This window comes from Pan troglodytes, chromosome X (genome assembly GCF_028858775.2).
Source record: "Pan troglodytes isolate AG18354 chromosome X, NHGRI_mPanTro3-v2.0_pri, whole genome shotgun sequence".
Lineage (NCBI taxonomy): Eukaryota > Metazoa > Chordata > Mammalia > Primates > Hominidae > Pan > Pan troglodytes.
The window spans coordinates 23,587,706-23,601,876 of NC_072421.2; the positions used below are offsets into that span (position 1 = coordinate 23,587,706).

Genomic DNA, 14,171 nt, shown 5'->3' on the forward strand with positions numbered 1-14,171 from the left:
CAGCTGCATTTAACTTCAAAATTTATCATGGGAATAAGCATAAATTGTTTATACATGGATCATGGATATTTATCCCTATGAAAACATTTGGCTTTGGAGAATAGTCTGAGAGAAGCTGTCTGGGGGTTGAGGTGGGAAGTAATGTACATGGGGTTATAGAGTAGCCTTTTTCTTCAGCGATGTTTGCAGAGAATTCTTTTTTAGAGTTGAGGATTCTCAAAATGACTATGTCATTTAAGCACACAAAATTAGTGACTTTTGAAAACTATGATTTAAATTTTCTGGTGGCAAGCATATCTAAGTGGATAAATTTATAAATAATCCAGTTTATTCCTGAGTCATTGTTGACCTGTATACTCAGAGATGATATCTTTCTGTTTTGTTCAGCCACTTACTTTTGTACATATCTCAATGTTTGCACTTTTGGCTGAATTTTAATCGTTTGATTATATGTCTGTCTTTGGTCTGTGAAAAACACATTTTAATTATTCATACATTCCTCATAGAAAAACTAGACGCATTTTTTAATTGCTTAAGGGGTTGCATGCATGAGTGATGAGTGAATGCTAAGTTAGTTGTGAGACTTTGAGCAAACCGCTTTTAGTCTCTCTAGACCTGAGCTATCCAATACAATATCGACTAGCTACATGTGGCCAGTAAGCACCTGAAATGTGCCTACATGTGTAATATACATATCAGATTTTATGTCTAAAATACACATCAAATTTTGAATACTTAATACCAAAAAAAACCCTCACAAATAACAGCGTTCATATTGATTGTATACTAAAATAATAATGTTTTGGGTATATTAGGTTAAATAACTATTTAAATTATCACACCTGCATCTTTTTACATTTTTTTATTTTCAAATAATTATAGAGTCCCAAAACAATTCAAAAATATTACAGAGAGGTTCTGAGTGCCTTTAACCAGTTTCCCCTCTGATAACATCTTACATAACTACAATACAATATCAAAATTTTAAAATTGACATTTATATAATACACACGCCTTATTCAGACTCCACCAGTTTGACATGCATACATTTTGTTGTGTGTGTGTGTGTGTGTGCATGAGTTCCATACAATTTTATTCCATGTGTAGCTGCATAAGATCACCACTAAAATCGAGATGCACAACCATTCCATCACCACAAAGATCTCCCTTGTGCTACTCCTCCATAAACCCATCCTTACCCTAACACCTCGTCAGCAAACCCTAGCGAATCACAAATTCTCCACCTCTATAATTTCTTCATTTAAGGAATGTTATATAAAAGAATCATATCATGTATCCTTTTGAAATAGGTTTTTTTCCACTCATCATAATGTCCTTGAGATTCATCCTAGTTGTTGCATGTATCAATAGTTGTTCTTTTTATTGCTTACTCATATTCATGGGATAGATTACCACAGTTTGTTTAACAACCCAGTGCTGGCGATTTGGGCTGTTTCCAGTTTGAGGCTATTAAAAATAATCTGCTATGAACATTCATCTATAGGATTTGTGTGAATGTAAGTTTTCATCTTTATGAAATGAATGCCAATTATGAAATGAATGCCAATAAGTGTGACTGCTTGGTCATATGTTAAATACATGCTTAGTATTTTTAGGAAACTAGTTGTTTAAGAACATAGGTGTATAGTGATATATCATTGTGGTTTTCATTTGTATCTCTCTAATAGCTAATAATATTCAATACCTTTTCATGTGCTTATTCGCCATCCATATATCCTCTTGTAAAATGTTCATTTCTCTTGCTGATTTTCTAATTGGATTGTGTTTTTTATTTGTTTCTTCTGGTTTTTTTACTGTTGGGTTTTGAAATATTTTTGCATATTTTACATACAAGTCCTTTGTCAGATAAGAGATTTACAGATATTTTCTCCCAGGTTGTAGGTTGTCTTTCCATCTTCATAGCAGAGTCTTTTGCAGAGCAAATTTTTAATTTCAATGAAGTCCAATGTATCAACTGTTTTCTTTTGTGAATTCCTAGATCCCAAGTATTTTTTTTTCTTCTAAAAGATTTATAGCTTTACATTTTGAACCACTGATCCGTTTTGAGTTAAATTTTTTAAGTTGAGAGGTTTAGGTCAAGTTCCCGTGTTTGTCTATGGGTGTCCAATTGCTCCAGCAATGTTTGTTGAATTGCTTTTGCATCTTTGTCAAAGGGACATGGTTGTTTAGGTCTATTTCTAGGTTCTACATTCTGTTCCATTGATCTATAATATTCATCCCTTCACTAATACCAGTCTTGGTTAATAAAGATTTATAATAAGTCTTGAAATCAGGTAGACTGTTTTCTCTTTATTCTTCCCTTTCGAATTTGTTTTAGCTATTGTAGTTCATTTGCCTTTTCATATAAACTTTAGAATAAGCTTGCATATATTCACAAATAATGTTGCTGAAATTTTGACAGGAACTGCATTAAATTGGGGGAGAAATTATATTTTTACTATATTGAGTCTTCCACTCCTTGAGTATGGTATGTTTTTCTCTCTTTATTCAGATCTCGGATTTCTTTCATCAGCATTTAGCAATTTTCAGTATACAAGTCTTGTCATGTTTTGTTAGATTTATACTTAAGCATGTCATTACTGTTGAGTTATTGTAAGTGGTATTGTGTTGGGGTTTTTTTGTTTGTTTATTTGTTTTTGAGACAGAATCTTGCTCTGTCGCCAGGCTGGAATGCAGTGACGCAATCTCGGCTCACTACAATCTCTGTCTCCCGGGTTCAAGCAATTCTCCTGCCTCAGCCTCTGGAGTTGCTGGGACTACAGGCACACAGCACCACACCCGGCTAATTTTTGTATTTTTAGTAGAGAGAGAGTTTCACCATGTTGGGCAGGATGGTCTCGATCTCTTGACCTCATGATCTGCCCACCTCGGCCTCCCACAGTGCTAGGATTACAGGCGTGAGCCACCGCACCCAGCTGGTATTGTGTTTTTAATTATGGCTCCAACATGTTCATCGCTAGTCTGAAAAATACAATTGATTTTTGTATGTTGATTTTGTCTCTGCAACTTTGCTGAACCTACCTGTTAGTTCTAGGAGGTATTTTTGTAGATTCCTGGAAATTTTATATGTAGATTGTGTCATCGGAAAATAGGAACAATTTTATTGTTTCTTTCCTAATCAACATGCTTTTCTTTCTTTTTCTTGCCTTATTACTCTAGCTGGGATTTTCAGTAGTGTGTTGAATAAAAGTGGTGAAAGTGCCTGCACTTGCATTGTTTACAAACTAAAGTGTAAACTATTCAGACTTTTACTATTAACCATGTGGTTAGCTGTGGTCTTTTTGTAAATGTCCTTTATTATATTGAGGAAGTTATCCTCTATTCCTAGTTTGGCTAGAGTTTTTATCATAAATGGGTGTTGAATTATGTCAAATGCTTTTTCTGCATAAATTGATGAAATCATGCAATTTTTCTACTTTAGCCTGTTAATGCAGTGTTTTATTAAAGTGACAAATTTTTGAATATTCAAACAGCCTTGCATTCCTGAAATAAACTCCAGTTGGTGTATGTGTGTATATATGTGTGTATATACATATGTATCGATGTACATTTATATATTGCTAGATTCCATTTGCTAACTTTTTTTGAGGTTTTATTTCATCTGTGTTCATAAGGGATATTGGTCTGTAGTTTTCTCTTTGTTTGTACTGGATTTGTCTTTTTCCAGTCTCAGGGTACTATTAGCCTAATAAAATAAGTTGGGAAGTGTTCCCTCCTCCTTTTCTATCTTCTGTAATAAAAACATTGTAGAATATGTGTTAATTCCTCTTTAAATGTTTAAAAGCACCTAGGAGAGAGGATATATTTTGAGAGACTTTTAAAAATACAAATTAAAAATTATCTATTGGACAGAGCCATGTGTAGATCTTAGCCTTTGCACTTGCAAATCAAAGCTTTACAAGAGATGCTCTCCAAAGTCAATCCTTTACACCTCTACAACCCCATGATTTTAAGAATTGTTGTTTGACTTCTTTATGCAATGCAAAATGATATAGATAATCTTGTTTATCTTTCTACTTACCTACATCATAGTTATCAGAAATGAAATAGTTCTGGAAAGCCCTTCAAATGCCTCAAAATAGAGGCAAGGTTATTATTATTTTTAAAATGAATACCAATATGTTAACATTTCTATAGGAAGTAGTTGGTAAGCAAGGATTTCTCTGAAGGAGCTTATAGCAGGTGCTAATCAGCTCACACTATTTTTTACTGTCTGTGCTGAGAAAAGAATTAATTACTTCAGTAACCTCACTTCTTCACATACCTAAATAATGCATACCCCTATTCTGTGGAGAATAAACTAAATTTGATAGAGAAAAGTTTAATGCGTAGCTAAAGATAGCACTGTAATCTCCTTGAAAGAACTCTCAGCACTCTCCTCCCTCCTTTTAAACAGACTTTCCTTTTCTGAAACTGCTAATGAATGGTTCTTGTATCCTTGTGATTCCCTCTCTCATTGTATATCCTCCCACATATTTCCAAAGACTATTAAAGTTCATTTTCTTCCAATATTCATAAGTAATTTTCCTGAAGTCCATTGGATCCTTACCAGAACAATTGCAATAACCTGTCCCCGAAAGTCTTGTTTTCTAGAAGCATTATTTAAAATTAAGACATTGCCTTTGAGCTTCAGTTACGAGATACATAAAGTTCTCACTCCATCACTACAAAGTTCCCCAGTGGTCTAGTCATCTCTCATTGAAATTGTTTCCCTTAAAATACGTGTTTCTCCATCATTCTACAAAAAGGGCATTTTTTTTTTTTAAGACGGAGTCATTCACTCTGTTGCCCAGGTGGGAGTGCAGTGGCACAATCTCAGCTCACTGCAACCTCCATCTCCCGGGTTGAAGTTATTCTCCTGCTTCAGCCTCCCGAGAAGCTGGGATGACAGATGTATGCCACCATGCCCGACTAATTTTTGTATTTTTAGTAGAGATGGGGTTTTGCCACGTTGGCCAGGCTGGTCTCGAACTCCTGGCCCCAAGCAATCTGCTTGCCTTGGCCTCCCAAAGTGCTGGGATTATAGGCGTGAGCCACCGCGCTGGGCCAAAAAGGGCATTCTTGAAGGTCATTGATGATTTTCATCTCCAAAATTGAGTAGTCTACCTCCCTCCTGTCATTTTGAAGAATTTTATATTGTTTACCAAAACTCCTCGACAAGTTCTCCTGCCTTATTTCCTACTATGTAGACTCTCTCTTCACCTACCTTCCTGTTTTTCTCTTCTCATTATCTAATCATACGAATTCTATGGTTCCTTAAAATGTTCTTAAACCTGTCTTTCACTACTGTCTATTTGTTCAAGTATTCAATTACAGCTTCAACTATAACTTCTATGCTGACTATTCTCAAATCTCTCTTCGTCTTCTCATCTGAACTACAGTCCCAAATCTCCAGGTTCAGTTAGCATTTTTACTTGTATGCCAGCCACAACACCACAAACTGGACATGACTGAAACCAAACTCCTCTGCTTTCCCCTCCGCCTTTCCTGTCGAATGGCTTCAAGATTCTCTGCTTCAATAAGTCTCTAACCTGGAAGACTGAGTCATCTTTAATTAAAGACTCTTTTTATCTGAGAACCAGGCACCAAATCAAGCACATTTTTTCCCTAGAAACTAGGATTAGGTGGAAGGGAAAAGACCTTGAAGCTAACCATATCCATGTTTAAATTTATTCATGTTTAAAGTTATTTACCGTAACTTTGCATGAACTTGGATATATTATATAACATCTCTGAGCTTCAATGTTTTCACATGAAAAAGACGGAAAATACATACCATGAAGTTGATGTGGTAATTTAATGAGATAATACACTTAAAATGTTTGGCATATAGTAGAACTCAAAAATGTTAGTTGCTTCTCAGACGTGATTTTTCTATCTGTTCCATTCTCCGAGTTCCCACTGCTAAACTACCACACTCTGTTCAAGTCCCTCAGTCCCATGTACTTGAAATATCAAAAACAAAGCCCCCATTTTTCAACCCCACTTCCCTGCATTCTACTTTCTCCAAAGGGACCCACTTCCTTCATTAATGTCATATGACTCCTTCATTCTAAGTTTCCCACTGTTTTACCATATTAACTTGATAGTTCATTGACTGTCCTTAAGGTTCCTAAAAGTTCCCTTTTCCTTTCCCCTGACCCAAACCATCCTTCTCCATTTCCCCTTTCTCCTTAACCTGAATTTTTTGTCCTAGTCCTCCAGGCTGCCCTGATTTCTTCCCAAAGGCCACACTTGTTTTTTTTCCCTGAAACTTTAACATCCTTCTATCTCTAATTTCATACCTCCTATAGTATCAGATCAAACCCACTCCCCTTATAGGTCTTTGCCTCAACTCTCCAGCCTCTCCAACCTCCCTTCAACCCTTCTTGCCTGCAACCATTATTAACACCTAATAGCATTCTAATTTGTGTTTGTTGGGCTAATTGTCTTAGTCTGGTCAGGCTGCTATAACAAAACACCATAAACTGGGTGGCCTATAAACAACAGGAATTTATTTCTCACAGCTCTGGAGTCTGGGAAGTCCAAAATCAAGTTACCAGCAGACTTGGTGTCTGGTAAGGGCCCGCTTCCCGGTTCACAGATGGCCACCTTTTCATTGTAACCTCACATCACAAAAAAGGCATGGGGTTTCTCTCAGGCCTGTTTTATAAGGGCAAGCTAATCCCATTCATGAGAGCTGTACTCTCATGACCGAGTCACCTCCCAAAGGCCCCATCTCCTAACACCATCACCTTTGGGGTTAGGATTTCAACATAGGAACTTCGGGGGAACAAAAACATTCAAACCACATTCGATGTTCCACATCAGTGCTTACAAGCACTTGGGTTTCATACACCAATAACATTTCAAAGCCTAATTAGGCTACTGGCCATTAGATTTACATTCTTTCTTGCCCTAGGAGAGACCTTTAAAAATAATTTGAAATCCTTATTTCATTTTAAAAGTATATTTTACAAAAGATAGTAGGGCATAATGTTAGAATAAAAAAGTTTACATTGAATAAATTTAGATTTGGGTAAAAAAGTTCTATTATCCTTGTTTTTTTTGTTTGTTTGTTTCTTTTTTTTTTTTTTTTTCATTTTGATATGGACCAGTGGAAGCTATCAGGAAAATCCTTGGACAGGGAATCTCCATGATTGTCTCTCTATACCTACTGTTTCTGTAACAGGGATAATTGATATTTGGAGAGTTCCTACTATGAACCAATTAGTAAAACTTTGTGTGTGCCTGTGTGTGTGTATGAGACAGGTATTAGTATGCCATTCTACAGACAGCAAAACTAAGACATAATTTTCTCATGACTCACAGTGAATAAATGGTGAAAGTGATATTTGGACCCAGTTATTTAAGGTCCAGTGTTCTTGATTGCTAACTACACCACACTGCTGCTACTTCTTTAGACTCTGTGGTATGAGTATGATTCTATATACAAAATAAACTTACCAATATGTGCAATGATAATTGCAACGTTTGCCATAATATAGCACACCTATTGAACAGAATAATGGCCAGATACATATCATCCCAAGGAAACTACTTCTATAAAGAGTATTTATAAATTGTAAAGTGCTGTACAGATGCAAAACCAACTGTAATTATTATCATCAACAATGCTAACTGGAATTCCATAAGTCAAGTTTGCCTTAGACCATCACAGCAGATTTATTAAATAAAACACTATCACTATCATTTCTAAGGGAGTCTCATATATGAGACTATTTTAGGCCAGCAACATTAACTCATCTTTAAGAGAGTTTTGAAGAAATCGGAGTGATGGCAAATTAGCCCAATTCACTGCCTGCAATATTTCACTCTCTTACTGTTGCCTCTAAGATTATAGGGACTGCCCTAAGCAAAATGGTAGAAACCATCTTAAACATACTCTTGTCTTTCCTTACATAACCCTTTTTATCTTACCTTGGGGGAAACTTTACACATTCTTCCCATCTTTCCCACTCTCTGCCCTAAAAGAATCTTTCAGCCAGCTGCTCCACTGGAAAGCATCTAACCGACAAATTCACATTTTTGTGTTTTGTTTTTCCAGGACCATGCTAATAACATACCAAGCCATAAGCCATAGAGATACATATTTAGTGAGAATATTTCAGATACAGTGAATAAGGCCATTGTAGAGATATTTAGAGCAAAGAACATCACACTGGTGGCCCTCAACTGAGCAGACAAATATTTTTTCCAACTGATAAGGGCAATTGTAAATGGTAATGAATCATCCTGAAAGCACAATCCCTCTCAGTATCTTCAGTACCCACAAGTCTTCTACCAGTTCTGTGTCATCACAGTAATTCACCACAATGAGTTCCACCTTAAAGTGCACTGCTCTCTACCCAGATTTTACAACTACCCCTCTCCCAACAATATGACTTTTCTTCACTTCACTTTCATGGCCTCTTCTATTTTTCTATATCACCCACAAAAAATAAGAATAGAAGCAAATCACTTCATAGTAAAGGAGTAATGTCCTGTACTATTTTCCCGACTGGCCACAAGTCAACAAATGGTTCTAAATTTTTACTCTCAATAATTTGCTGAGTACCTTCAGTCAATTCCAGAAAGATTTTGGAACCTCAATTTCACTCTCTGTAATAAGGGAGAACAAAATAACCTCTGATGTACCCAACACCTGTAGAATTCTACAGTTCTGTAATATTAACTATTATTCAAAGTAAAGATGAAGGCATAAAGACAGAGAAACATAATACATCCTTCAAGAGGTAAAAGCCACGTGTAACTAAACAAATTTCCTTTTAAAATAATTAATAAACTAGAAGACATTGAGAATGCCTTAAAATTCCTAATACAATTCATGGAGAAGTATGGAGGAGTTGTAATGTGACTTGATCAGAATATATCCAGTTGAACAACCAGACGAAAAAAAAAATTGGTCAGGTAATTTGTATTTATCCATACCAGTGGTTTCCAAAATACATTCCAAAGAACACTACTAATTGTAAAAAATAATAATAAAGATTGCATTTAAATGCAAACTGAGCCCTTGAGGGTTGTCTGGACTTAGTGACTCATTCCATAAAATGGAGTATGGAAAGGGAGAAATAATAATTTTACAGTGTAGAAAACTTGAATAACACAAATTATCCAAGGGACCGAGGTTGACCTTACCAATGATGGGTCACGTTGACATCAGGTACCTATCTCCCCAGTATGATGTGATGAGACAGGCTCTTCATCTCTGTGATATTTTCTTCCAAAAGCCCATAACCCCAGTCTAATCATGAGAAGTTACATCAAGCATACCTTTTTGAAGGACATTCTACAAAATTCCTGATCATTACTCCTCAAAACTGGAAAGATTATGAAAAATAAGAAAAAACTGAGAAACTCTCACAAACTGTACATAACTAAATGCAGTATGGTGTCCTGGAGTGGATCTTGAAACCGAAAAAATACATTAATGGAAAACTGGTAGCATAAAGTTTGGAATTTAGCTAATGGTAACACACCAATAGTGTTTTCCTATATTTGACAAATGTATCATGATAATGAGATATGATAAGATTAGAGGAAACTGAAACTGGCTGAGGCTATACAGGAACCTCTCCGCACTACTTCCGTAACTGTTCTGTAAATCTGAAATGATTCCAAATAAAAAGCTTATTTAAATAATTGATGAAGATATCCATTAGCAAATTCGTTTGGGGAACTTTGGATTAAACAACTGATTTTTCCCAATGTCTGTAAATATCATAGCTCCTAAAATATCCAATAAGCATTGTGATTTTAACAGAGAGAATATAGGGTGCTGTGTTTCCCAAACATATTTGACCAGAAACCTTTTTATTTCTTCAAATAGCATCTTTTACAAAAAGTACTGACACAGAGAAGTTTTCTCCCAAGGTGTCAGACTTCTGTCCTATACTAGACCATGATGAAATTTTAATCAGTGACTGACTGAAGAGACAAAGATGCTATGAACATTAAATTGGCAGAAGACTTGAAACTAGAGACTAATATGATGGATGAGAGAATAATCATTAAAATTATATTTCATAGGCTACATCAATTGATCAAACTTAATAGGATGACTATAAAAGGATACATACATAGTCTTCATTTAGGTAAGCAAATTAAAAAAAAAATCAGCTGAGTAAGTAAAATAAGCAAGAACTTAAATGCACGTCATGTTACTGTGAGCAGCTTTGTGTCTCAGGAGTTCTTAGGTCAAATTAGTAGAATTGTCATGCTCAGTAAAGATGCCCTAATAGTAGGAGTAATGCCATTTCTGCAGATTGTTTGCTTGTCTTTTCCTGTTTTTTAGTTCTGCGTGCTACATTGTAAATGGTCCTCAATGAACCATTTCCAAAGGAGAGGCAATAGGATGATGTGTGTCTTGGAAACCATGACAGCAAGAAACGTTGAAGAAACTGGAAATGTTACCCTGATGCACAGAAAACTTTGACAGAGGCTGGGCGCGGTGGCTCACACCTGTAATCCCAGCACTTTGGGAGGCCAAGGCGGGTGGATCACCTGAGGTCAGGAGTTCGAGACCAGCCTGGCCAACATGGTGAAACCCTGTCTCTACTAAAAACACAAAAAATTAGCCAGGCTTGGTGGCAGGCACCTGTAATCCCAGATACTCGGGAGGCTGAGGCAGGAGAATCACTTGAACCCGGGAGGCCAAGGTTGCAGCGAGCCAAGATCATGCTATTGCACTCCAGCCTGGCCAACAAGAGTGAAACCCCATCTCAAAAAAAAAAAAAAAAAAAAAGAAAGAAAAGAAAAAGAAAAAAAAGAAAACTTTGACAGATCCTTTAGTACACAAGGATATAGGAGAATCAAGCTTATTCTGTATAACTTCAGAACTCAGAAGGACTTAAGGACACAGGAAACCGCACGTTTTGGTTCAAAAAACTTTTGTAACCATTAAACAGCCTCATAATGGAATGGATATTTTTGAAATGAAGTGAGCTCCCTGCCTCTGGGAGTGTCTAAATGGAAGCTGGATATCCCTCTGTCCAGACTGCAGCTAGAATGTCTTCTATGTGTACGTAATAAATGAGTTCTACACAACCTTCCAGTGCTAAGGTCTCAGAAGCTATCAAACCACAGGGAAGGAAAAAAAATGAAGAGGCACTGAGAAAAGTGACAAACCACTAAAAACAGCCCCTAAAGTACCTTAGGCACTGCTTTACCTCTCTTCTAACCATCATCCCTGTAATAATATCTGGAAACTGCCTAAACAAGTGTTGACATTTAGTTGATGAATTAAGGCAAAACGCTGTCCTAGAGTGTGCACCTAAGAGATTTCTGATTAGTAGAATTTAAGTTACACTAGAGGACAGGGAATGATGAATTTATCCTGACAAAGAACTGTATTCACTCCAAAAGAAATTTACCAAAATAAATAAACACACGAATATATAAATAAATAGTTTTACTTTAAATGCATTATTTTTTTCTCTTAGGGAAATAACTGGCTTATATAAAGGACAATGTGTATATGGTGTGTATGTTTAAGGCGTGCTTCGAGGTTGCTCTCAAGCTGAGCCAGAACTATCACGAGAAGAGTGAAAGGGGCACCCGGGACGCAGAAGTTAAGGAGGCAGTTACTCTTAGGGTCCTGTAAGTGCTGGCAGGGTCAGCCCGTGAGAGTGAGTGCCTCTTTAAATTTGCGTCACAGACGCCTGCTTACCTCACCCCAGTCCAAGCCCTGTGATTGGTCAGGCCATCAAAGCCTCGCCCCTACACGACCTGGACGTCGACGCCAACACTGGTTTCTGGGGCAACTTCTGCGTAGCTATGTGACTAGCACCCGGAAGTAATTGCCACCGCCATCTTTTGGTGCAGAAGGTGACGGGAAACAGGCCGCAGACCTGAACTTCCAACCGTATGTAGGCGAGAAGCCGGTGCCGATACTCCCACTATCCCACAATGTCCCACTGGGCCCCAGAGTGGAAGAGGGCGGAGGCTAATCCAAGAGACCTTGGGGCCAGCTGGGATGTCAGGGGCAGCAGAGGCAGTGGCTGGAGAGGCCCCTTCGGCCATCAGGGACCGAGAGCAGCAGGCTCCCGTGAACCACCACTCTGCTTTAAAATAAAGAACAATATGGTTGGTGCGGTCATTGGTTACAGTGGATCAAAAATAAAAGATCTACAACATTCGACAAACACTAAAATACAGATCATAAACGGGGAATCTGAAGCAAAAGTCAGAATTTTTGGCAATAGGGAAATGAAAGCAAAGGCCAAAGCGGCTATAGAAACACTTATTAGAAAACAAGAAAGCTACAACTCAGAATCCAGTGTGGATAATGCTGCATCCCAAACCCCTATTGGAAGAAATCTAGGCAGAAATGACATTGTTGGAGAAGCTGAGCCATTGTCAAATTGGGGTCGCATTAGGGCAGCAGTCGTGGAGCGCGAAAAGAGAAAATGGGCAGATCTACCACCAGTTAAGAAAAACTTTTACATAGAATCCAAAGCAACAAGCTGGATATCTGAAATGCAGGTGATTAACTGGAGAAAGGAAAATTTCAACATAATGTGTGATGACTTGAAAAGTGGTGAAAAGCGTCTCATTCCAAACCCAACTTGTAGGCTTCAAGACGCTTTTCAGCAATACCCTGATCTTCTGAAAAGCATAATAAGGGTAGGGATTGTAAAGCCAACGCCAATTCAGTCACAGGCATGGCCAATTATTCTACAAGGAATAGATCTTATAGAAGTTGCACAAACCGGAACAGGGAAAACATTGTCCTATCTAATGCCTGGGTTTATTCATCTTGATTCTCAACCAATATCTAGAGAGCAAAGGAATGGGCCTGGGATGCTAGTCCTTACACCCACTAGAAAGTTGGCTCTTCACGTGGAAGCTGAATGTTCAAAGTATTCATATAAAGGTCTTAAAAGCATTTGCGTATATGGTGGTAGAAACAGAAATGGACAAATAGAAGACATTAGCAAAGGTGTAGATATCATTATTGCAACTCCTGGGAGGCTGAATGACCTACAAATGAATAACTCTGTCAACCTAAGAAGCATAACCTACTTGGTTATAGATGAGGCAGATAAAATGCTGGATATGGAATTTGAACCCCAGATAATGAAGATTTTATTAGATGTGCGCCCAGACCGACAGACTGTTATGACAAGTGCAACTTGGCCAGATACTGTACGTCAACTAGCACTTTCTTATTTGAAAGATCCTATGATGGTTTATGTTGGTAATCTGAATCTAGTGGCTGTAAATACACTGAAGCAAAATATAATTGTTACCACAGAAAAAGAAAAACAAGCTCTCACCCAAGAATTCGTAGAGAACATGTCACCCAACGACAAAGTCATCATGTTTGTCAGCCAAAAACATATTGCTGATGACTTGTCAAGCGACTTCAATATCCAAGGCATATCTGCAGAATCATTACATGGCAACAGTGAACAGAGTGATCGAGAGCGAGCAGTAGAGGACTTTAAAAGTGGAAACATAAAGATACTGATTACAACTGATATAGTATCCCAAGGTCTTGATCTTAATGATGTCACACATGTATATAATTACGATTTCCCAAGGAATATTGACGTATATGTACACAGAGTAGGGTACATTGGACGGACAGGAAAGACTGGCACATCAGTTACCCTCATCACTCAGAGAGATTCGAAAATGGCCGGTGAATTGATTAAAATTCTGGACAGAGCAAATCAGAGTGTTCCGGAAGATCTTGTAGTAATGGCTGAGCAATACAAGTTAAATCAACAAAAGAGGCACAGAAAAACACGATCAAGAAAACATGGACAAAGACGCAAGAAGTTTTATTTTTTAAGTTGAAAAGTTGTACCAGGCTACTGGAAGATTCCAGGCATGTTAAAGATATGCAGTATTGAATATATGTAAGGAAGTATTGGAAACATACTAGCCATTTGAAGACATAACTAATTCTTAATTAATACTGCTAAACTTTCAATATTGTGTATGCTCCTTAATTTTAAAAAAGTCTCAAAAATGAGAGAGTGAGAGACTGTGTGAAGAGAAAGTAAATGTTACGTGTTGGTTAAAGTTTAATTTCTCTTAAAAATACTTTTATTTTAGGTTTGGGGGTATATGTGAAGGTTTGTTAAAGAAACGTGTCATGGGGGTTTATCAACTTTCAATATTGTGTATGTTCCTTAATT

At 37.3% G+C, this 14,171-nt stretch overlaps 1 protein-coding gene across 1 annotated transcript; it reads left to right on the forward strand.

Moving 5' to 3' along the window:
* The first annotated feature begins 11,750 nt into the window (after window positions 1-11,750).
* On the forward strand, window positions 11,751-13,963 carry DDX53 (DEAD-box helicase 53). The gene has a single exon (XM_009438859.3). The coding sequence runs from the start codon at window positions 11,932-11,934 to the stop codon at window positions 13,825-13,827; it is 1,896 nt and encodes a 631-aa protein (XP_009437134.1). The 5' UTR covers window positions 11,751-11,931; the 3' UTR covers window positions 13,828-13,963.
* Window positions 13,964-14,171: the final 208 nt, after the last annotated feature.